A 25,396-nucleotide genomic window follows, 5' to 3' on the forward strand; every position below is an offset into this window, starting at 1 on the left:
TATGTGACGGCGGTCTGTAATTAATTGAGTCTATATCAGACAATCTTGTGATTGACATCATAGGCATCCACGCACGAAATGACCCAGCCTGAACACCCGACCCATTTAGTCACCTCTTACGACAAGCATAGGTTGCTGGGAACCGATAGATTTACCATAAGTAACCATACATTCAAAGTCGCCAAACGCGCTGGATCTGCCAACTGCCCCAACCCTTGTCCCCTTCAAAACGGATATAACGAGCCCACACGATTGGCGGTAACAGCAGCCTCGTTTTGAATTACTTACTGATGTCACATGGCCGTTCATATGTCGTCAGGCGTGTTCTATTTTTGGGATAGATGTGACAATGGCGCTTGGAGTTATCGTGGCGCATGGGGCATGCGATTCTTCACCTAATCAACGTCCGGAGTCAGACTGACCTTCGATAACAAGGAGCATGGGGCGGTGTGAACGGAATGCAAGTCTAGGTAACAGATAAGTGTCTGTGTCCTTCCCATCATTCCGCCATTCCCCTTCGTCTGGTTCACCATGATCTGTCTGGTGCTTCTCGCCCTCCTCCCGGCAGGTGAGTGAGTGAGTGAGTGAGTGGGGATGGAACGTCAACTGTAACGTCATTACGTTGTGTTACGTCAGTCTTTATAATGTTGAAATTGGGTGAAATGGGGGTTTGACGTCACTTTCTAAATTGTTTCAGTTATATAGCAACGTGCACGTGCCTGTGTGTTGGATGGTTGGTTGGTAGGTTGTTTAACACCGCACTCAGCAATATTCCAGCTTCATGTCAGCGGTCTGTAAATAATCGAGTCTGGCCCAGACAATCCACTGATTAATAGCATGAGCATCAGCGAGCCTGACCACCCGATCCCGTTAGTCGCCTCTTACGACAAGCATTGTCACCTTTTACGACAAGCAGGGGTTTCTGAAGGCCTATTCTAACCCGAATCTTCACGGTTCGCCTGTGTGTGGCTGCTTGTATTAGTCCAGACTAATGCTGGTTTTAAAGCGCCAGCCCACTCAGATTCCAGGCCGCAGGTTAACATGGATACCCAGTCAGATAAAGTATACTGACCAGTCCTTGTTTTATCCCTTTAAATCCGAGATCCAAGCCATTTTGCAACGCCTAACTGAGCAGGTCAGTGAGTGAGTGAGTATGGTTTTACGCCGCTTTCAGCAATATTCCATCAATATCACGGCGGGGGATACCGGGAAATGGGCTTCACACATTTGACCCAAGTTTGGAATCGAACCCGGGTCCTCGGCGTGACGAGCCAACGTTTTAACCACTAGGCTACCCCACCACCCCCGGCACAAATAAGTAAACAATGTGAAGCTAAATTGTTATGTGCAGACATTGTTGCATTTAAGTCATGGGGTGAAAACAGGTGTTCCTTGTCAGCTCTTTTCAACAAACAGTTTTATTCAGTTTAAAGATCTTTGGCCCCAACTACATTCATATGCAGAATAAAACATACTTTAAGATGAATATGTACACGGGTGTTTTGGAATATATAATAAATCTTGAGAGTGAATATTTTCTTCTCAATAAAAAAAGCCCCCGTTACACTATCAAAAACTTTGATCCAAAACTTGGTCCAAGATGGACGGTTTCCTCTAATCAAAGTTTTTGATAGGCTGTCAAAGTTTTGGTGGGAATTATCTTGCCAAGGGGGATGCTACTGACGAAGAATTGTTTGCTGTTGTTATGTGTATTTTGTGTATTGCCATGTTGAGAAGGCGGCGTCGGGGTAGGTAAAGTCATTTTTGGTCCCGAGAATGGCTGCTCGTTGTTGAAAACAAATCAATTAATTCTTCCAACATCTCGTCAGTCCAAAATAGTTGACTCATTTTGACTTGACTCTTGCACTCTTGCACTTCCGGCTGAAAAGGGGGTAAATGTTCCTTGCAGTCTGATTGGCTAAATTTAATCAACGTCATCAAACTTTGATCAAAGTTTGACGAGAAATAGTATCGGTTTCTATTCCATCAAAGTCCCGTCAAAAACTTTGTCACAGTTTTTGACGGTATGTAACACTATCAAAACCTTGGTCAAAATGGACTTTCACTAAGTTTTTTATCAAAGTTTTTGAAAGTGTAACGTGGGCTTAAGGATTGTGCAGGGACCAATTTGTCAAAAGCGCTGACGTTTACTGAGTAACCATGGCAGAATTAGCTTCGGTTGAAGTTCGGGAGATTGAAACGACTAAAGGAAGACATCGAGCGATACCCAAAGGCTTGACGACTTATAGTAGCATGTGACCCAAATACGTTCCAGTTGTTCTGTATACAACATCAGTGTAATAACTGTCAGACTAGACCGATGTTTCGAAAACTCAGACAAGCATGATAACGAAATTTCGTTGTGGAAAAACAGCGTTTGGAATGATCGCTTGATGTCAACCTTTAAATGAGTAACGTCATTTTTTCGGTGCACCCCTGAATAATCTGCCCTGACAGATGCCCATCTCATTATTTGTGAGCCCCACAGTAAACTAGGACATGCATTCACTTATTATATGTCACGATTATCACACTGATCGGATATCAGAATACATACTTATGACACCCGTGAAGATCCGGGTTAGAATTGATCTTCAGCAGCCCATGCTTGTCGTAAGAGGGGATCGGGTGGTCAGGCTTGCTGAATTGGTTGGGGCATGTCATCGAATCAATCACTGGACTCGATTATTTATAGAACCCCATTATATAGCTGGAATACTGCTGAGTGCGGCGTTAAACATCAAACAAACAAGGTGAGGTGAGGTGAAATGGGGTTTAACGTCGCGTCCAAGATTATTGCACTTATGTAGCGACGTGCATGCACGTGTGTGTGTGTGTGTGTGTGTGTGTGTGTGTGTGTGTGTGTGGCTGCTTGTACTAGTCCGGATTGATGCCGATTTATAGTGCTAGCCCACTAAGATACCATGCCGCAGTTTAACATTAAAACCCCACTCAGACACAGTATACTGACTCCGAGTCGACCAGTCCTTGTTTGAACCCCTTAATGCCGAACGCCAGACAGGGTAACAACAAGTACCATCAATAAACGTCTTTCAGTATGACGCGGCCGGGGATCGAACCCAGGACCTTCCGCTCTCCGGGCGGACGCTCTACCATTAGGCCACGGAGGCGGTCAACAAACAAACAAACAAACAAACATACTTATGAATCACGGTTTATCCCCATCGTGAATGGTACTTGAGGAATAGGTGAACAAATTCAGTCTCATTAAGTTTTCCGTGATCTTTAATGCACACTTTGTTGCAGCTTTTGCGATAGACTGCACCACTAGTGGTAATGGGGTGTTTGAGAAGGGATGTCGTGCCTTTGTCACTTGTGTCGGCGGAGTTGCCACGGTAACAGAATGTCAAGGCAACGAAGTCTTCGACGACATAACAAAGACATGCGCTGAGTAAAGTATAATTTTCACTAATGACATTTTTAATTTGGATTTTTTATCAGATCTATATCACCCTCGCTTATCCGATCTCTTGATCCGATGCAAGTCCCTATTTTGACTTGTACGATATGTTCCAGTGTTTTTTCAGGTGAACATTTGATTTGCCTTTGCATGTGTTTGTGACGGGTGCCGCCGGTGGGGCCGGATACGCTCATCTTTTCGCGAACATCTGGTATCATCACTATCTCATAGTGATTGATTAACACATGTTTATGATATAGTGGGAATCGTACTATCGACTCTGCTTAATGCAGAGATTTCTATTGGATATGGAAAGGGTTTTGTCGCTATATTTATTTAACCTAAAAACGAACTGTATTCTTTGGGCACTTTGTAATATAGACTTCTGTTAAGGATGATCCGACCTTTTGCAAGATAATTGACACTTGTAGAGCAGTGCCTGTTATGACTTTACAGGCTTACTCGGAAAGGAAAGCCCTGTAGCTGTAGCTGTAGATGGAATCTCCTGGACTTGTACTCCGCCTGTTCTTCCGCCGAGTCCGTTTTTCTTGGTCTCCGCTGAGGTCCTGCCTCCATCGTCTGTGGTCGGCGAGTTCCTCCCACCTTTCAGCATCTAGTGCCCGCTGGCAGACGTCTTTTTAAGCGTAGGTGGAGACGCCCAGGTGCCTTTTTGCCGAGGTGAGCTCGTCGTACAGGAGGCCCTTCGGGATCATCGCGTCCTTCATACGACGGAAGTGGCCGAGCCAGCGAAGTCGGCGCTGTTGGAGCTGTGGGAGAAGATACTGGTGATCGTGGTGCAGGAGAAAACTTCAGTGTTTGTGACTCATTCCAGCTGATTCCGAGGATGCGCCTTATGTTACCACTATTGAAGGCGTTCAGTCTCTTTTCTTGTCTGCTGAGAGCAAGCTTGGAGTGGGTTGTCATCTTGCTGTTCTACCATTCTCTTCATCAGTCTGGCGAGGGAAATCTGACGCTCAGCCGATCCGCCTGTTGATCTCCGGACAGGTTTCCAAGGGCAGAGTTTTTGTGATGGTAAGGCTGAGGTAGATGAACTGTTTCACCAGCTCCAGCTCGTAGACGTTTGTCTTCTTCAAGCTGATGGTCAAGCTGACGTCCTGACCTGCCCCTGATAATCGGTCCATGACGTTTTGCAGCTGTGTCTCTGAGTGGGTTGCCAGAGCCACGTGTCTGCAAGATGCATGTCTCTGATGAGGGCTTCTCCCACTTTGTGTATTGCCCTTAAGGCTGCCTGGGGCACCGCTCCTTCTTCCAAACACTGACATGGAAGTTCATACAGGTGCCTTAGCAGGACCACCTGTCCGCAGTTGATGGCCCCTTGAGGGGTTCAATCCGCTCCAGGCACTTTCCTGCCAGACAGCCTCTTGATGGCCTTGCCTCAGCTTCTTGTCCAGCTCATCGACCACCGAAAGGCGATCAGTGACTTCCAGCACATATAACGCTATTTTCCCTGTAGTAGAGCTCAGATTAGTGCTCAACCTATCTCCCCATCTGCTTGCATCTGTCACTGATCGATTCACCCGTTGCAGATTTCAGGGGCAGATTTTTAGGCTTTGAATACACTGATGGCTTTCTTGATGCCCAAGTATGCCCCAAGGATAAGCTGATGATTTAATGGCCTCGCAGAGCTGCAGCCAGTAGAAGTTCGTGCATGTTATTGCTGTTACCTGAATTTGGTTCTGGTTGTTCTTAGAGCTTGCAGGGTTGGGGTAGCATTTGTGTGCTGTCAGATCTGTGCATCCTTCTCAGTGACAGGGATCAGTGGGCTTCGAGTTTTCCTTGTTTCTTATAAAGGGCTGCGTGTGCAGTGGCGACGAATGTCTCTCAATTGTTCGCAACATTGCTCCCTTTTGACGTTCTGGAAGCAGAACATGATCTAGGGCACCAATAAAGGAGTCCATTCTCTGCAGGTGTGATGTCTTGCTGACGTTGACACGACTCTGTCCATCTGGCCTGGAGTGTGCATGAGTCTGATCATGCATCAGACCAAAGAATGGACTGTGTCTCAGTCAGCACTGTGGTACGAACGTGTCATGATCACGTTACTGAGGTTACATCGTCTTGTGATCATCAGGTCTAGATGGTGCTTGGACAGGGGTGACTCAAGGACACCTTATGCTGAGGCTTGTCTGGAAGAAGGAATTGATGCTGCACAGGTAGAGGTGTATGCACAGCTCATCAAATTCTGTATTGTCCCAGACCAGCAGGGTCAGCACAACTCTTGAACTGAAGAAGCCAAGCAAGAGCAGCATTTCTGTGATACCTTTGATGGCGGTCTGGAGCTGGTTGCAGAACTCGTCCTTCACCTCCTGTGTGGAGCAGAGGACAGGAGCGTACATTCTGATAGACCGATCCGTCAGGCTCCATCATTCTGAGCAGTCAGTTCCGCGCAGCGAGGTGAACATTCCATCATCCCAACTTCAGAACTGACTTCTGAAGTTTCTTTCTTCTTTTCTTTGTTGTCTTATCTGGTGCAAGGTTTACAGTCAGTGGGCCAGGCTGATCAGAGCCCTGAGCCCCACGCATCCAGTACAACAGGCAGACTGTTGTGGGACTGAGGCAGGCGGTCCAGTGAGATACAATTATCCTTCCCACTGTTGCAACGAGCCCATGGCTCCATGTTCTGAGCCAGTCAAGCCAATTGGGCTGCTGCTAGCCATGTTGTGCTGTCGCAGTGGGGCGACGCTGGAGGTTTCTCTTCAGGGAGCAGGCCTAGGTAGCTTGATGTGAGGGACCAGCTGTTGAGCACACCCCCACCTGGGTAGCTTGATGTGAGGGACCAGCTGTTGAGCACACCCCCACCTGGGAAGCTTGATGTGAGGGACCAGCTGTTGAGCACACCCCCACCTGGGTAGCTTGATGTAAGGGACCAGCTGTTGACCACACCCCCACCTGAGTAGCTTGATGTGAGGGACCAGCTTTTGACCACACCTCCACCTGGGTAGCTTGATGTGAGGGACCAGCTGTTGACCACACCCCCACCTGGGTAGCTTGATGTGAGGGACCAGCTGTTGACCACACCCCCACCTGGGTAGCTTGATGTGAGGGACCAGCTGTTGACCACAACCCCACCTGGGTAGCTTGATGTGAGGGACCAGCTGTTGACCACACCCCCACCTGGGTAGCTTGATGTGAGGGACCAGCTGTTGACCACAACCCCACCTGGGTAGCTTGATGTGAGGGACCAGCTGTTGACCACACCCCCACCTGGGTAGCTTGATGTGAGGGACCAGCTGTTGACCACACCCCCACCTGGGTAGCTTGATGTGAGGGACCAGCTGTTGACCACACCCCAACCTCTCAATGTAAAAGAGAACGCCAATACTGCTTGGTATGAGAGGCATCGCAAGTGTTAAATTAAATGCAATGCCAGACCTCCTCGGGGACTCTGACTCAAGACTTCTGTGGGGTTTCTTCATAGTCTTGTTCATGTCACAGTTTAACAGTTGCAGCAGTTGTGATGTAAAATGTCACTTTTCGATCTTATATACACCCCGCCAAAACCCCTGAAAATCAAATGGTTGATCCCTAAGCTTCTTTTAAGCTATATTTTTAGAAAGCTGTACTATTTTGTGTCCATTAGGCTTGTAGCAAGTGCTTGAGGGAGAGTTTCTTCCATACCGTTGAGAAATCAATTTTTAAGTTAGTTTTGTCGGCAAATAATTAAAGGTATTGCATATTATTTCTTTGTTTTCCTGAATCCTAAAGGAAATTTGGTGTGGCCTTAAATACAAATCGATTTCTGTTTCCAGTCCCAACACGCTGAGTAACCTCTGCTCACAGAGCAAGGACTGCTCTACACGAGCAGACGCGAAGTATGCGGATCAAAACACCCACTGTAGTACCTACTTCACCTGCCACGGAGGAACCTACTTTGGCCACAACTACTGCCCCGGAGGTGAGTGACTTGGTGGATGTTGTGGGTACGAGGATGTTGGGTGAGCTGGGCTGGGCTGGGCTGGGCTGGGCTGGGCTGGGCTGGGCTGGGGCAAATTATATGCTGTAAGCTGAGATCTGGGAAGGATTAGAAAGCGATGATGATAACGTTTTGGATAAGGGAGAAAGTGGTCAGTCGATTTGGATTTGGGAATTGGTACTGAATTAAGGGGTGGGGGTGGGTGGGGCGGGCTGCAGCTACAAATATAGATGGGGTGAGAGGGAAAATAAGGAGTAGGGTGAAGTTGAGTGAAAAGTGAGTTCTGTGAAACCCACGAGCACGGGGAGGGGTGGGGGGGGTGGGGGGGGGGGGGGGGGGGGGGGGGGGTTCGAACCCACAATCATAGGTTTCTGGCGTGCCCAAGAGACGCAACTCTGCACAGCGAAATTTAAGGGGTAGGGTGAAGGTCAGGATACGGGTGTAATAAGGTGAATTTAAGGATGGGATGTGTTTAAATAAATGATGAAAGTATGCAATAATAGTCACATGTTACGAACAAAGAATGAATGTTACAAATAAAGTTTTTTGGGGTTTGGTTTGTTGTTTAACGCCGCACTCAGCAATATTCTAGCTTTTTGACGGCGGTCTGTAAATAATCGAATGTGGACCAGACAATCCAGTGATTAATATCATGAACATCGATTCACGCAATTGGGATCGATGACATGCATCAACCAATACAAATAAAGGTCATTATTTACATACAAATATTGAGTGAGTGAGTGAGTATGGTTTTACGCCGCTTTTAGCAATATTCCAGCAATATCACGGCGGGGGACACCAGAAATGGGCTTCACACATTGTACCCATGTCGGGAATCGAACCCGGGTCTTCGGCGTGAGGAGCGAACGCTTTAACCACTAGGCTACCCGACCGCCCTACAAATATTGAACTCAAACTACAATACGATACCAATGAACAACTCGCAAACAAAGACGTCATGTGTAAAGAAAGAACAATGTGTGCCAAAGAACATCAGTGCACAAAAAGGACACAAAACTGACAGAGAACAACGCTGACACTAAAGAACGGCAGATGGCGCTGCAATTTATAAAACATTCCGAGTTTAATCGGCTTGTTCCGCCGTGTACATGGTGCATGCTCAAGTGCTTACTGTATTACGTCATTCCTCGTGCAATCATTATTTGTATGTAAACAATGACCTTATTTGTAACATTCACTCTTTATTCGTAACATTTGACTATTAATGCGCATATTGTCCTTTATTTCAACTTTTTATTTTTGACCGGTTGGCCCCCCCATAACTTCACGTCTTGTACCCAGTAAAGTTAAGTATAAGGAAAGGATTGAGACGACCCGTGGGTACCTGCAGGCGACGTGAGTTGTCAACACTAGCATCGGCGACACAACCCAGCTGTTCTTTAAAACATTCTTAGGGTGATACACGTGTATTATTATCATTGACAGAAAATCCGCAGTTGCTTTGTAAAATGACGAACTAATGATAACTAGCGGTAACCTCCCCTGTTTTTGTGCAGGTACTATCTTCAATGAGGTGCTGCAGTCCTGTGATTGGCCAAACGACGTCCCGCCCCCATGTGGAACCAAAGGGATCGCTACAGTAGCTTCCGGTTAAGACTGACTAGGAGAGTCCGAGCCATGTGTGCGATTATGTCAATAAAGCGTTAGACATTAGCCTCTTCTCAAGTTGGTCACCAGGTGTGCAGCCAAATGGTTGTCTTTGGTCCCCTGACCTACTCACTCCGAAACAAGATTACAGTCGGCCAAACTCGTATGAGTTGTAGAAGCAGTGTGATTGTGTCTGCGAATGTGTTGTGGTGTGTGTGTGTGTGTTTGCCGTGTGCGGCGTAAAACAACAAACCAAACCAATCATACATAAAATTCTATTTAGAAACGAGAGAAAATCGATACACTGCTGGCACCAACTGTTAACATCATTGCGAACGTCAAGACATTATCGGCTGGGCTAGTTTCTGTGTTTGTTGTTTAACGCCCCACTCATCAATATTGGAGCTATATGCCAGCGTTCTGTAAATAATCGAGTCTGGACCAGACTAACCAGTGATTGGCATCATGAGCATCGATCCACGCAATTGGAATACGATGACATGCATCAACCAAGTCAGCGAGCCTGGCCACCCGATCCTGTTAGTCACAAGCATGGTCGCCTGTTGTGGCAAGCATTGGTTTACTAACATTGTTCATATGTTAACACTGCTGTCACCATCAGCAATAATTCAGTTGATGTCCATCATCATCAGCATCATCAATATCAGCAAAACAACGAAGCAGTCATTGCATACATAGTTTCACTGACAGCTAGTAGCGCCATCTAGGGATAGACGGGCAGACTGCACCCCGAACCTTCATGCCAGGACTGACAAAATGTAGGATAAGGTGATCCCAGTATGACCAGGATGATTGCACATCTTCCTATCTATCCTGCAGAATGATGTAATCAAATCTTATTCCGTTTTAATATGAAACCATTTCGAATATCATTCCATGTTTTGTATTTGATTCCCAATTTCTGTATTCACCAGTAATGGCTGCTGTGGAATTGAGTGGAATATAATGGACATCTAAAATGTAAGTTTACTTCATCCGGGGTAGAAAAGGTCTTAAAGGGGCACTGATCTAACGCAATTCCCCGGGGCTGGTTGTTGCCTTTGTTATTGTTTTTTCCCAGTGAGTGCCCGGATGTATAGCAGAAATCTATACTAGTTCGCGACCTCTGCTGCGCCATTCGTAAGCGCATTAGTCGCTTTTATGGGTAGTAATAAGGGCGTATGGTCACATTGATCAACAAAATTAAATACAGTTTTCGAGATAATAAGGAAATGTAGGTATCTTTGTGGGTAGCATCGGTAATGGTGACGAAGTTTTGATAAGTCACTTGCTTGGTAATTTTGCGATTTTCGTTTACACTATTTTGACTTGCAACACAAAGTAAATATTTCACCTGAGCATTGCTTTTATTTTAAAATGTGTGTATTTTTTTTTACTGTCAAATGTGTAACAAATTTATTAAACGTCTAAATATTCAGTTATTTTACAAAGCGACTGAAAACATTTCCATCTGTATTATTATGATAACGAATTCCAAACATTTTGATGTTTAACGTCATCACCAAGAGACTGAAAATGTTACGTTGAGAAAAGTACATTTCTATGTTGTTTGGCTTCTAATTCTACATAATAATCTGTTGTGATGTTTGTAGGCCCTTTTGATCGTCTTAATCAATCTGGACAGATTTTTTAGTCAAAATGACTGAAATATTTACACATTTTATAAATTGCCTGAGAGAATCACATTTTACAAATTGACGGTAATATATACACGCTTACAAAGGAAAAGACCTGTGAAAACAACGTCTATCGCGCATTGAAGAATTTCCCAACCAAAACGTAGAGAAACAAGAACGAATCGGTTCAAATGAAGGAAAACAAAATGCAAATATCATAATTACAACCTACCAAATTTATGTGTATAAACTTTAGGCAGCTTCCTTGTTCGAGGAATGCATCCGTGAATATCCACACAAAGGAACAATATCCCACTCGTCTGCAGATGTACAAAGAAACTTATTCGATGTCACGTGTCTCAGTAACAATCAAATATTTTAAAAGATATATATCGTTTCGGGATATTATAACCCGTGTTCGTTTCTCAACTGATCACTTGGATTGTTTCAGGTGTTTTACATAGGTGGTCGGCTGAGAAAGCCCACGTGACAACTATTTTCATAACGTTCACGGTTCCTAAAAAATCCATTGAGTGATAGATAACAATGATCAATCAATCAACGTATTATAAGTTAACCCTTTGAACAAAGTATGTTGTTTTTACATCGGCACTTCACGCCATGGTATGAGTGTATTCCCTTTGTTTTAGTAAACCTAGACATGTAAACACTCACTCTTGACATATCCACTGTGCAAGATAACAGTGATTAATCAATCAACGTATTTTCTGTTAATCCTTTGATGACTAGGAACGTTCCGTTGATTTACAAAAAAATAAATCAACTGATCATTCATCTCTTGCTGGGCTGTCACGTGCATATTACATAACACACATTTCACCTCACTTCAACCCTGGATTTAGATTGAATAATTACCCCAGACACAATAAATGCCAAATGGGAACCTTTGTCAGGTTATCTAAGTGGTGCTACCACTAATTGTACCTGTAATAAATTCATTAACTGAGCATCAAGTGAATGACGACAAATACACAAGTGTTTGGTTATACGAGAAAACGTGGATGACAACAAGGGAGTAGTAATCGTATTATCGACGCAAGCCGAAATCCGAAAATGCTTTCACTGCATGGATTCTTTTTTTAGTATAAAACTATAACCATCTGGGGTATTTCCAAATGACGACATCCGATGAGCTCCGCTGTTCTTTTGTCTGCTTGTTTAGGCTGAAGAAATTAATTAACATGCGCCCTTTGTCGAAATCTTTATAGATCACAGTTAACCAATCAGTGTTTATGCAAAAATGCTTAAAACAAATATTGCCTCCAGCCTCCAAGTTTATTTAGCTGTCCTTGCAGACGGTAGCCCAGTCTGTGGTCACGCTCAGTTGCGTTGCGTATCATCCGGGTACTCACGGGGAAAAAACAATAACAAAGGCAACAACCAGTCCGGGGAATTGCGTTAGATCAGTGCCCCTTTAAGCAACCAATGCTTGTAAACGGCGACTATGCTTGTCGTAAGAGGCGACTAACGGGATCATGATGTCAATATGTGGATTGTCTGGGTCAGACTTGATTATTTACAGACCGCCGTCATATAGCTGAACATGTCTGGGTGCGGGGTTAAACAACTTAAAACAAACAAACAAAATAATAGCGGTGTTTAACCTCACCCACTCACTCACTCCGCATGCAGGAGCCTGACACACCAGTGCCCGATTCCTTGTTAGCGCCTACATTCCAGTCATATACGACTCCAGTTTTGAAAGATAGGTTTTTTTTATCTTTCATTGAAAACTGATTCTCATATTTTCATATGATTAGTGCATATTACGATAGAATAACATATCGGATTATCCCTATCAAAAGTTGAGGGGTATAATTCACTGGTTATCTCTGATCTGATTTTGTCATGCTGTATCCAGGTCTTATCTTACTTACTTACTTTGGAGATTTAACGTGCGCTTTCCGACTGATGCGTATTTCGCACACGGAAAGGTCTTATCTTCAACCAGGAACCAGGAACTTAAGACCTGCGACTGGCCGAATCACGTGGCGCCACCTTGCGGTACGAAACACTGATGACACTCAGAGTTACCTCGTATTTTGGAACTAGGACGAAGACTTTCGAAGTCCCCGACTTTTCGGCACCACTGCGCAGCCCTATTGTGTGTACATGTTCAGAGACACGGCAGTATTACGATAGCGTAGTGACGTAAGATAAGAGTGCAGACATACAGACAAGAATAGTTTGACATGCCTTATCTGCAACCGATGTCATCGAGATCTTGTATTGTAGATACTTATCATGCAATGGCGAGGCGATCATTGTTATAATTAGCCGATTTGAATAAATATGTTGCTTATAATATACTTAATATCTTAGTGAATAAACTGCTTTCCAACAACTGTTTGTCGTCGGAGGGGGCACGGTCGGCCCAGTCGTCCAAGTCGTCGCAATTGGCTGTGCAGAGTTTCGTCCTTCGCAGACTGACCTTCGATAACAAGGAGCATGGGGCGGTGTGGACGGAATGCAAGTCTAGGTAACAGATAAGTGTCTGTGTCCTTCCCACCATTCCGCCATTCTCCTTCGTCTGGTTCACCATGATCTGTCTGCTGCTCCTCGCCCTTCTCCCGGCAGGTGAGTGAGTGAGTGAATGAGTAGGGATGGACCGTCAACTGTAACGGCATTACGTTATGTTATGTCAGTCTTTATAATGTTGAGCCTTTTTAATGTTGAAGTTGGGTGAAATAGGGTTTTGACGTCGCTTTCAAAATTGTTGCTCTGATAGAGCAACGTACATGTGCCTGTGTGTGGCAGCTTGTATTAGTCCAGACTAATGCTGGTTTTATAGCGCCAGCCCACTCAGATACCAGGCCTGTTAACATGGATACCCAGTCAGATAAAGTATACTGACCAGTCCTTTTTTTATCATTTAAATCCGAGATCCAAGCCATTTTGCAACGCCTAAGTGAGCAGGCCAGTCAATGAGTGAATATAATTTTCAGCAATATTCCATCAATATCATGGCGGGGGACACCGGAAAATGGGCTTCACACATTTTACCCATGTTGGGAATCGAACCCGGGTCCTCGGCGTGACGAGCGAACGTTTTAACCACTAGTCTACCCCACCGCCCCCTGCATGAATAAGTAAACAATGTGAAGCTAAATTGTTATGTGAAGACATTATTTTATGAATAATTGTAAGCCTTTATTGCATGTTAGTCCTTTCGTGAATACACGTGTTATGTGAAGACAGTATTTTATGAATATTTTTAAGCCTTGGTAGCATTTACGTCCTTGGGTGAAAACAGGTGTTCCTTGTCAGCTCTTATCTGTATCTACCGTTAGGGAGGAAAAATTCAACAAACAGCTTTATTCAATTTAAAGATCTTTGGTTCTAACTACATTTATATACAAAATAAAACATACTTAAAGATGTATAGGTACACTTGAATATATAATAGTACACTGGTGTTATGGAATATATCATAATGTTGAGAGTGAATATCTTTTTCTAAGATGTAAGGATTGTGCAGGGACCAATTTGTCAAATGCGCTGACGTTTACTGAGTAACCATGGCAGAATTAGCTTCGGTTGAAGTCCGGGAGAGTGAAACGACTTGAGGATGACATCGAGCGATACCCAAAGGCTTGACGACTTAAAGTATCATGTGACCCAAATACGTCACAGTTGTTCTGTATACAACATCAGTGTAATAACTGTCAGACTGGACCGATGTTTCGAAAACTCGGACAAGGATGATAACGAAATCTTGTTGTGGAATAAACAGCGTTTGGAATGATCGCTTGATGTCTATCTTTAAATGAGTAACGTCATTCTTTCGGTGCAGCCCTGAATAATCTGCCCTGCCAGATGCCCATCTCATTGTTCGTGAACCCCACAGTAAACTAGGACATGCATTCATGATCACTTACATGTATCATAGGTCACGAATATCACACTGATCAGATCTCAGAATACATACCTAGACACCCATGAAGATCCGGGTTAGAATTGATCTTCAGCAACCCATGCTTGTCGTAAGGGGGGATCGGGTGGTCAGGCTTGCTGACTTGGTCGGGGCATGTAATCGTATCAATCACTGGATTGTCTGGAACTGACTCGATTATTTATAGAACCCCATTATATAGCTGGAATATTGCTGAGTGCGGCGTTAAACACCAAACAAACAAACAAACAAACACACATACTTATGAATCACGGTTGATCCCCATCGTGAATGGTACTTGAGGAATAGGTGAACAAATTCAGTCTCATTAAGTTTTCCGTGATCTTTAATGCACACTTTGTTGCAGCTTTTGCGGTAGACTGCACAACCAATGGTGATGGGGTGTTTGAGAAGGGATGTCGTGCCTTTGTCACTTGTGTGGGCGGAGTTGCCACGGTAACAGAATGTCAAGGCAACGAAGTCTTCGACGACAAAACAAAGAAATGCGCTGAGTAAAGTATAATTTTCACTAATGATATATTTAAAAATTTTTTTATATCAAATCTGGAGTTACCATTCCGTGCACCCTCGCTTATCCATTCTATTTGATCAAATCGAAAAGTTCATGGCGTCACATGGAAAATCGATCAGAATGATGTTTTCAAAATAATCGTTTTACCTGGTCCAGCGATGCTCCAGTTTTGTTATCACTGTCCCTTAGCAGTGGTCACTGACGGCGGTACTGGTCAAACAATGTACCTGTAAAGGTCAGCTTTTGTTTCTTAAAGTTTAGGAGTTCAATTATTACAGTTCCAGGCTTTGGTGCTTACATTTCACAACTTTTAAGATACAATCGAGCATGCGCTTTCTACCAAGATTTCAAAGTGCGTCATACGGCTCTTGTCAGAAGTTATTTGATCAAGGTTACAGCATTCAAGGCCTCGGTAAAGCTTTAAAAAGGTTTTATGGTGGACATGTGGAAGACATTTCCAAATTGGACGCATCAGTGACAAAGATTATTTCCGATGCACAGGAACTCGTTATTGGTCAGTAAATAAAAATATATACCCCCTATAGTAGAGAAAAGGAGCGTCACTCGCCATCTTGCCGGTTTGTTTACATTCGATATCCAAGGCGATGTTTTTATTATACGCTTATTGACAAGCGCATTTCTGGCCGTAGATTGATCGATAACATATTTCTACACATGTACAAGTCATCTACATTCGATCAATGTCCCTTACCTAACGAAATATCGACAGTTTATTTCGCTAGCTGGGAAAATGCTACCAACCCCGAGCGGAAATAGATTTCTAAAGCGGGCAGAATCGAGCGAGCCACCTGATAGGCTGACCTACTTATGTCAAGTCAGCGTGAAAACAACAACACATGTGCAACCCACGTGGGTTCAAAATGATAGCTTTGACTGAAGAACAGGTGTTTGCATGGAATTTGATCAAAGATGGACACAACACTCTAATCATTGGCCAGGCTGGCACAGGAAAAATGGTTCTTATCAAGGAAATTACGGAGAGATTGAGGAGAAATGGAAAACTGGTGTCTGTTACTGCTAGCACTGGTATGGCTTCTCAACAGCTTAAGGAGAGAACTCTTCATGATTGGGCTTGGCTGAGTGATGGAAGACACAGAAATCCTGACTTATATAAGATACGCTCCTTTTCTCTACTTACGAGGTGGGCTCGTCGTACAGGATGCCCTTTGGGATCATCGTGTCCTTCATATGACGGAAGTGGCCGAGCCAGCGAAGTCGGCGCTGTTGGAGTTGTGGGAGAAGATACTGGTGATCGTGGTGCAGGAGAAAACTTCAGTGTTTGTGACTCCCTCCAGCTGTTTCCGCAGATGCGCCTTAGGTAGCCACTATTAAAAGGCGTTCGGTCTCTTTTCTTGTCTGCTGAGAGCAAGCTTGCTGTTCTACCACTCTCTTCGTCAGTCTGGCCGTGTTTCTGAGTGGGTTGCCAGAGCCGCGTGTCCGCGAAAAGCATGTCTCTCATGAGGGCATCTCAACTTTTTGTGTTTTGCCCTTTGCCGTTAAGGCTGCCTGGGGCACCGCTCCTTCTTCCCAAAACTGACACAGCAGTTCATACATGTGCCTTTGGCAGGACCACCTGTCCACAGTTGATGGCCTCTTGAGGGGTCCAATCCGTTCCAGGCACTTTCCCGCAAGATGGCCTTGCCTCAGCTGCTTCACCAAGGATTTCTCGTCCAGCTAATCCACCACCGAAAGGCGATCAATGACTTCCAGCGCAGAATAACGCTATTTTCCCTGTAGTAGAGCTCAGATTAGTACTCAATCTATCTCCCCATCTCCTTGCATCTGTCACTGATCGAATCTCCCGTTGCAGATTTCAGAGGCACTGTCTTGCTTTGAGTACACTGATGGCTTTCTTGATGCCCAATTATGCCCCCAGGATAAGCTGATGATTGAATGGCCTCGCAGAGCTGCAGCCAGTAGATGTTCGTGCATGTTATTGCTGTTACCTAAATTTGGTTCTGGTTGTTCTTAGAGCTTGCAGGGTTGGGGTAGCATTTGTATGCTGTCAGATCTGTGCACCCTTCTTAGTGACAGGGATCAGCTCGCAGAGGTGGGCTTCGAGTTTTCCCTGTTTCTTATAAAGGGCTGCGTGTGCAGTGGCGGCGAGTGTCTCTCAATTGGTCGCAACATTGCTTGACGTCTCCCTTTGGACGTTCTGGAAGCAGAACATGATCCAGGGCACCAATAAAGGAGTCCATTCTCTGCAGGTGTGATGTCTTGCTGACGTTGACACGACTCTGTCCATCTGGCCTGGAGTGGTGCATGACTCTGATCATGCATCAGACCAAAGAATGGAGTGTGTCACAGTCAGTACTGTGTCATTACGAACGTGTCATGATCACGTTACTGAGGTTACATCGTCTTGTGATCATCAGGTCTAGATGGTGCTTGGACAGGGGTGACTATAGGACACCTTATGCTGAGGCTGGTCTGGTAGAAGGAATTGATGCTGCACAGGTAGTATTGTCCTAGACCAGCAGGGCCAGGATTCATGGTCAGCACAACTCTTGAACTGAAGTAGCCAAGCAAGAGCAGTAGTTCTGTGATACCTTTGCTGGCGGTGTGAAGCTGGTTGCAGAACTCGTCCTTCACCTCCTGTGTGGAGCAGAGGATAGGAGCGTACATTCTGATAGACCGATCCGTCAGGCTCCATCATTCTCAGCAGTCAGTTCTTGACAGCAAAGCAGATGCCCTGCTTTCTGGTTTGATCACCTACCATTCCGTGCAGTGTGGTGAACATTCCAGCATCCCAAAGGCTGCTGCTAGCCATGTTGTGCTGTCGCAGGGAGCAGGCCTAGGTAGCTTGATGTTAGGGACCAGCTGTTGACCACCGCCCCACCTCTCAATGTCTCACTTACAGATGCAAGGCAAAGGCGAAAGCCAATACTGCTTGGTATGAGAGGCATCGCAGGTGCTGCCAGAAGTGATTTAAATACAACGCCAGACTGCCTGGGGGACTCTGACTCAAGACTTCTGTTGGGTTTCTTCATAGTCTTGTTCATGTCACTTTTCGATCTTAAATACACATTGTCTGCAAGAAAAGGGCTTATTATTTCTTTACTACTATGTGAGGCATATGTCAAACAATGGCTTAAACATATTTTAAGAATAAAAAATTCCGCCCACATCTCTGAAAATCAAATGGTTGCTCCCTAAGCTTCTTTTATGCTATCTTTTTAGAAAGCTGTTCTATTTTGTGACCATTGGGCTAGTGACACTTTTGCTGATTGAGAAAGAGTTTCGTCCATTCCATTGACAAATTGATTAATAAGTTAGTGTTGTCCGCAAATAATTAAAAGAAATAGCATACTTTTTCTTTATTTTTCCGAATCCCAAAGGAAATTTGGTGTGGCCTTAAACACAAATCGATTTCTGTTTCCAGTCCCAACACGCTGACTAACCTCTGCTCACAGAGCAAGGACTGCTCTACGAGAGCAGACTCGAAGTATGCGGATCAAAACACCCACTGTAGTACCTACTACACCTGCAACGGTGGAACCTACTTTGGCCACAACTACTGCCCCGGAGGTGAGTGACTTGGTGGATGTTGGGGGTACGAGGGTGCCGGGTGAGCTGGGCTGGGCTGGGGTAGATTATCTGCTATGAGCTGAGATCTGGGAAGGATTAGAAAGCGATGGGGATAACGTTTTAAGGTGAGGATTGGGGAGGGGGCGGGGGAGGTGAAGCTCCAAATAAAGATGGGGTGAGAGAAAAAATAAGGGTAGGGTGAAGCTCAGGTTACGGATGTGATAAGGTTTGGTTTGGTTTGTTGTTTAACGCCGCACTCGGCAATATTCCAGCTATATGACGGTGGTCTGTAAATAATCAAGTCTTGACCAGACAATCCAGTGATTGATATCATGAGCATCAATCCACGCAATTGGGATACGATGACATGCATCAACCAAGTCAGCGAGCCTGACCGCCAGATCCCGTTAGTCGCCTCTTACGACAAGCATAGTCGCCTTTTACGGCAAGCATGGGTTGCTGAAGACCTATTTAACCCCGGAGCTTCACGGGTCGGATGTGATAAGGTGAATTTAAGGATGGGATATGTTGAAGATGAGGACAAGGGTGTGGTATGGGTGAAGCTAAGGATAACTGTCAGATAAGGGGAAATTTAAGCTGAGGGTGAGATGACATGAAGTATTTGACTTAGGTTCCTATTCTGTTAATGCATCGAAAAAGTGTTTCATATGGGCGGCCATTCGGTCAAAAAATACAAAGCTTAAACAAAGGACAAAAGTATGCAATAATAGTCAAATGTTACGAACAAAGAATGAATGTAACAAATAAAGGTAATTATTTTCATACAAATATTGAATTCAAAATACAAAACGATACTAATGAACAACTCGCAAACAAAATACATTGTGTGCTAAAGAACATCAGTGCACAAAAAGGACACTAAACTGCCAGAGGACAAGACTGACACGAAAGAAGCCAGATGGCGCTGCAATTTGTAAAACATTCCGAGTTTAATCGGCTTGATGCATGCTGAAGAGCTCACTGTATTATGTCATTCCTCGTGCATTCATTATTTGTATGCAAACAATGACCTTATTTGTAACATTCATTCTTTATGCGTAACATTTGACTATTAATGCGCACATTGTCCTTTGTTTCAACTTTATATTTTTTGACCGGTTGGCCTCCCATAACGTCTTGTACCCAGTAAAGTGAAGTATAAGGAAAGGATTGAGACGAACCGTGGGTAACTGCAAGCGACGTTAGTTGTCAACACTAGCATCGGCGACACAACCCAGCTGTTCTTTAAAACATTCTTAGGGTGATACACGCGTATTAGTATCATTGATAGGAAATCCTCAGTTGCTTTGTAAAATGATGAACTAATGATATCTAGCGGTAACCTCCTCTGTTTTTGTGCAGGTACTGTCTTCAATGAGGTGCTGCAGGCCTGTGATTGGCCAAACGACGTCGCGCCTCCATGTGGAACCAAAGGGTTCACGACAGTAGCTTCCGGTTAAGACTGACTCGGAGTGTCCGAACCGTGTTTGCGATTATGTCAATAAAGCGTTTGACATTAGCCTCTTCTCAAGTTGGTCTCCAGGTGTGCAGCCAAATGGTTGTCTTTGGTCCCCTGACCTACTCACTACGAAACAAGATTACAATCGGCCAACCTCGTATGAGTTGTAGAAGCAGTGTGATTGTGTCTGCGAATGTGTTGTAGTGTGTGTGTATGGTGACCGTCTTGCGTATGTGTTGTAAGCAGCGGCGTGTTTCTCCATTCGATGTGTTTGTGTGTGTGTGTGTGTGTGTATGTGTGCGTGCGTGCGTGTGTGTGTGTGTATGTGTGTGTGTGTGTGTGTGTGTGTGTGTGTGTGTGTGTGTGTGTGTGTGTGTGTGTGTGTGTGAGTGGTGAACGTCTTGCGTATGTGTTGTGAGCAGCGGCGTGTTTCTCCATTCGATGTGTATGTGTGTGTCAGCGAATGTGTGTTGTTAGGAATGGCGTGTATGCTGTGTTGTGTGTTGCTCCATGTTTGTGTGTGTGTGTGTGTGTGTGTGTGTGTGTGTGTGTGACGACCGGCGTGCTTCCGTGCTCGCTTTGTCACTGAAATAGTATGACGAGTACATTCACGTCCCGCATTTGACATTTTGTGGCTATTCTCAAAATGTTGCCTACAACATTCTCCATTCATTTCAGTAGATTCTTGTTGGATTCACTGCCTCTGTGAACACTATTTCACTTGTACTACGGCCTGTCAGTCATCTTAATGTTTGAAGAACGCGCGCAGAGATGCAGATCGGAAACAATTTACCAGTTTAGCGAAACTAACAATCACGTGGATGGTGAGAATAAGGCCAAAACACATTAACAGGCTCCGAACGTCTAAAGGTCGCTTTGTATAGTATTTCAGTCATATTACGGCATGTCAGCTTGACGTGGGAGGAATGCCGGAAATAATGCACGTCTTAGACGTCATAACGCGAAAGGTGTTGACAAACCTGGAGTGAGTGCGTATGGTTTTACGCCGCTTTTAGCAATATTCCAGCAATATCACGGCGGGGGACACCAGAGATGGGCTCCACACGTTGTACCCATGTTGGGAACCGAACAGGGCCGTAGGCATGACGAGTGAACGCTTAACCACTAGGCTACCCCACCGGCCCTGAGATTCAATCCCACGGTCTATAACTCCGCACAGCACATTGCGGCGCCTTGTGCGACAGGGAGATGTTAGAGTTTGTTGACGGACGCTGCAGTGAGTACTATTCCTAGAGTATGACTGGTGTAATAGTGTAAGGGGAGTAACTCGTACCGGCTTGAATGCGCAGATCGTAAAGTTACGATTTTAATACAGGACGTTCCTTTGGATATCACGTGTGAATGTCATGAGAATAAAGGGGCTGAATCTGACTGTTCCATACACTAGATGAAGTAAAAAGATATACAACAGGACAAAGCAAATACGTATTGATCGATTCAAAGACAGGAACGCATGTAGAAGGTTCTGGTAATTTCATGTTGTGTTGGTGTTGGAGTTGGCGTTGGGGTTGGAGTTAGGGTTGAAATTGAGGTGGGGGTTGGTTTAGGATTGGGGTTGGGGTTAGGGTCGGAATTAGGGTGGGGGGTGGTTTAGGATTGGGGTTCGGGTTGGAGTTAGGGTTGAAATTGAGGTGGGGGTTGGTTTAGGATTGGGGTTGGAGTTAGGGTCGGAATTGGGGTGGGGGTTGGTTTAGGATTTGGGTGGGGGTTGGAGTTAGGGTCGAAATTGTGGTGAGGGTGGTGGTTTAGGATTGGGGTTGGGGTTGGAGTCAGGTTGAAATTGAGGTGGGGGTTGGTTTAGGATTGGGGTTGGGTTTGGAGTTAGGGTTGAAATTGAGGTGGGGGTTGGTTTAGTATTGGGTTTGGGGTTGGAGTTAGCGTCGGAATTAGGGGGGGGGGGGGGTTGGGGGGGGGTTGGTTTAGGATTGGGGTTGGGGTTGGAGTTAGGGTTGAAATTGAGGTGGGGGTTGGTTTAGGATTGGGGTTGGGGTTGGAGTTAGGGTCGGAATTGGGGTGGGGGGTTGGTTTAGGATTGGGGTTGGGGTTGGAGTAAGGGTCGGAATTAGGGTGGGGGGGTTGGTTTAGGATTGGGGTTGGGGTTGGAGTTAGGGTCGGAATTAGGGTGGGGGGTTGGTTTAGGATTGGGGTTGGGGTTGGAGTAAGGGTCGGAATTAGGGTGGGGGGTTGGTTTAGGATTTGGGTTGGGGTTGGAGTTAGGGTCGAAATTGTGGTGGGGCGTTGGTTCAGGATTTGGGTTGGGGTTGGAGTTAGGGTCGAAATTGTGGTGGGGCGTTGGTTTAGGATAGGGGTTGGAGTTAGCGTCGGAATTGGGGTGGGGGTTGGTTTAGGATTGGGGTTGGGGTTTGAGTTAGGGTCGGAATTGGGGTGGGGGTTGGTTTAGGATAGGGGTTGGAGTTAGCGTCGGAATTGGGGTGGGGGTTGGTTTAGGATTGGGGTTGGGGTTTGAGTTAGGGTCGGAATTGGGGTGGGGGGTTGGTTTAGGATAGGGGTTGGGGTTTGAGTTAGGGTCGGAATTGGGGTGGGGGGTTGGTTTAGGATAGGGGTTGGAGTTAGCGTCGGAATTGGGGTGGGGGTGGTTTAGGATTGGGGTTGGGGTTTGAGTTAGGGTCGGAATTGGGGTGGGGGGTTGGTTAAGGATTGGGGTCGGGGTTGGAGTTAGGGTCGGAATTGGGGTGGGGGGTTGGTTTTGTATTTGGGTTGGAGTTGGGGTCGGAATTGGGGTGGGGGGTTGGTTAAGGATTGGGGTTGGGGTTGGAGTTAGGGTTGGAATTGGGGTAGGGGGTTGGTTTTGGGTTCTATTGGTTGAGAAGTATGCTCAAAACACTTGGAAACTGTAGTCTCGTGGATCAGCTCTCTTGGGAGTATACGGGACCACATTAACGTAATGTATTAATGTTAATCGACCCGACCTCTCTCGTAAACCAGCGTTCGTGTTTGTGTCAGGGACGCTACCTTGAACGAAGGCTGTACAGTCATGCACACGAAATAACCATATTTTGTTCACAAATGATTTTTAATTCGAGATTCGTGTAATAGTTATGGGCTGATCTGATTGTCATCGGGCACCCTCGGGGATAATTACTCGTCCATCGATTTATCACGTATTTACAACAAAATCAAGTCTTTATTCTGTATCGGTTTGAATATCTAGCATCATGATTACACAGAAGTGAGTTTATTGATTAAATCTTATATCATACATAAAATTATATTGAGAAACGCGAGAAAATCAATACACTGCTGGCACCAACTGTTAATATCATTGAGAACGTCAAGACATTATCGGTTGGGCTAGTTTGTTTGTTGGTTGTTTTATGCCGCACTCGGCAATATTCCAGCTACATGACGGCGATCTGTAAATAATCGAGTCTGGACCAGACTATCCAGTGATTGGCATCATGAGTATTGATCTACGCAATTGGAATACGATGACATGCAATTCAACCAAATCAGCGAGCCTGACACCCCGATCCCGTTAGTCGCCTCTTACGTCACGTAGTCGCCTTTCACAAGCATGTGTTGCTCAAGACCTATTCTACTCCGGATGGGTGTTTCAAATAAGTAAATTAAAATTTTAGATACCCATTATAACTTACACAACAGCCATTCGCTTACATTCTGACTGGTGAATACTAAAATTGGGAATCAAATACTTCCTGTACCCCCCTATCACAATACACACGAAAACACACATGTACTCACGCACTCAAAGCACACGCATTTAAATATTCAGAAATATGATTAAAGTGCATTTGAAAATGTAAACATATGAACAATGTTAGTTAACCCATGCTTGCCATAACAGGCGACTATGCTTGTGGTAAGAGGCTGCTAACGGGATCGGGTGGTCAGGCTCGCTGACTTGGTTGATGCATGTCATCGTATCCCAATTGCGTGGATCGATGTTCATGATGTTAATCTCTGGATTGTCTGGTCCAGACTCGATTATTTTCAGACCGCCGTCATATAGCTGGAATACTGCTGAGTGCGGCGTTAAAACAACAAAGAAACAAAGAAACAAACAAACAAAAGGCTACCCTGACATAACAACAAGCGTAGTGTCACATGACCTTCCTAGAAACGATCATATCCCTTACGTGAATCCTAACATCCGCTTTGGGATGACACTTAACCACTAACTGCAGTTGTTAACAACAACATGAAAACACAAAAACATTACAATAACAAACTCAAACCTATATTATGTAGAAAAAATATCATGATTTCTTTTTGACACATCACATAAACCTTTCGTCAAAATTTATCCAGAACAAATACTATTTTCCTAGCAACCACCATGTTTACTGCACAACAATAAAAGCCTGAGGCGATGTCATGTCGGAGCTCAAAAAACCACCAAATGAGCTTATATTCATGCATGTTCGAGGCGGTCGACAGTGTGTTGAGCTTAAAATGTACGTTTGTTGCGTGGTTTTGTCTACCCGCCAACTGTTTGACACCTTCCGATTGATTTCCACACAACTAATATTTGTTCTTCCCATATCCTGTATAATTCACGACAGGAAATGTCTGTGAAATACAAACAAACTGTGCTTTAAATAGAAATGCTTCATTTCAATAACAGTGAGATAAATCGGTATTCATCAACAATTAAAGTATCAATACAATATGTTGAATTAACGGGTATGGACAGAGCTAGTCTGAATACGCGCTCGTGTGAGGGTAGAATGAGTCAACATATAATCAATACAGCACACATATTACGAATGAAATGAATACAAATGTAAACAAAAACGTTAAAAGAAAAAAGGTAAATAATTAACACTAAACAATCAGTTACTTTAGCGTCATTTAACAAAATAATCAAGGGAAAAAAACGATTATAGATCGTGTATGGCTCTGCTATTCCCTGTGCATAACTGCGTCAATACCACAACAGGATATGCTAATCCTGCGTTCTAACCCTGATACGAATAGTCACAAATGTGTCAGAATGAGTTTTCACATCTACCCGAGGCAAGAGCGTCAACTAGCCGTTTTATCGAAGTCTTGTTTCCACCTTGCCACATCAAGCCCACTTTCCTGTGCTAAATTTGATTGGACTATCGCGTATATGGATAGACCAATCAGAGAACGTATCACAAAATCACATCGACGACGGGTGCACTTTCGTACGAAAGTGATTTACCGTTGCCTGTTTTTGTTGACACGAATATGTCTTTTTCATCAATTAAATCTCCCAACGATTGCCTATGTTTTTTGTGCCTGGGATGAAATCGCAAATGGTTTCCTTGTCTGATCGACCAGGTCGTCGCCTATGGTAGTCGCCATCTTTGT

General features: G+C 44.7%; 1 protein-coding gene across 3 annotated transcripts; it reads left to right on the forward strand.

The window, feature by feature from the left end:
• The first annotated feature begins 410 nt into the window (after nucleotides 1-410).
• On the forward strand, nucleotides 411-20,116 carry LOC124133387 (chitin-binding domain protein cbd-1-like). 3 transcript variants are annotated; one of them, XM_046497783.2, is made up of 4 exons: nucleotides 411-568; nucleotides 3,268-3,412; nucleotides 7,192-7,337; nucleotides 8,876-9,032. In XM_046497783.2, exons 1-4 carry the CDS (start codon nucleotides 532-534, stop codon nucleotides 8,971-8,973), a joined length of 426 nt encoding a protein of 141 aa, XP_046353739.2. In that variant the 5' UTR covers nucleotides 411-531; the 3' UTR covers nucleotides 8,974-9,032. The 3 variants fall into 3 exon arrangements, with proteins under 3 accessions (XP_046353739.2, XP_048257094.1, XP_046353736.2); XM_048401137.1 differs by lacking the exons at nucleotides 3,268-3,412; nucleotides 7,192-7,337; nucleotides 8,876-9,032 and adding exons at nucleotides 14,884-15,028; nucleotides 18,452-18,597; nucleotides 19,960-20,116 and having other exon boundaries at nucleotides 466-568; XM_046497780.2 differs by lacking the exons at nucleotides 411-568; nucleotides 3,268-3,412; nucleotides 7,192-7,337; nucleotides 8,876-9,032 and adding exons at nucleotides 13,050-13,201; nucleotides 14,884-15,028; nucleotides 18,452-18,597; nucleotides 19,960-20,116.
• The last annotated feature ends 5,280 nt before the right edge of the window (nucleotides 20,117-25,396 follow it).

This window comes from Haliotis rufescens, unplaced genomic scaffold (assembly GCF_023055435.1).
Source record: "Haliotis rufescens isolate VD_foot unplaced genomic scaffold, xgHalRufe1.0.p SCAF_21, whole genome shotgun sequence".
Lineage (NCBI taxonomy): Eukaryota > Metazoa > Mollusca > Gastropoda > Lepetellida > Haliotidae > Haliotis > Haliotis rufescens.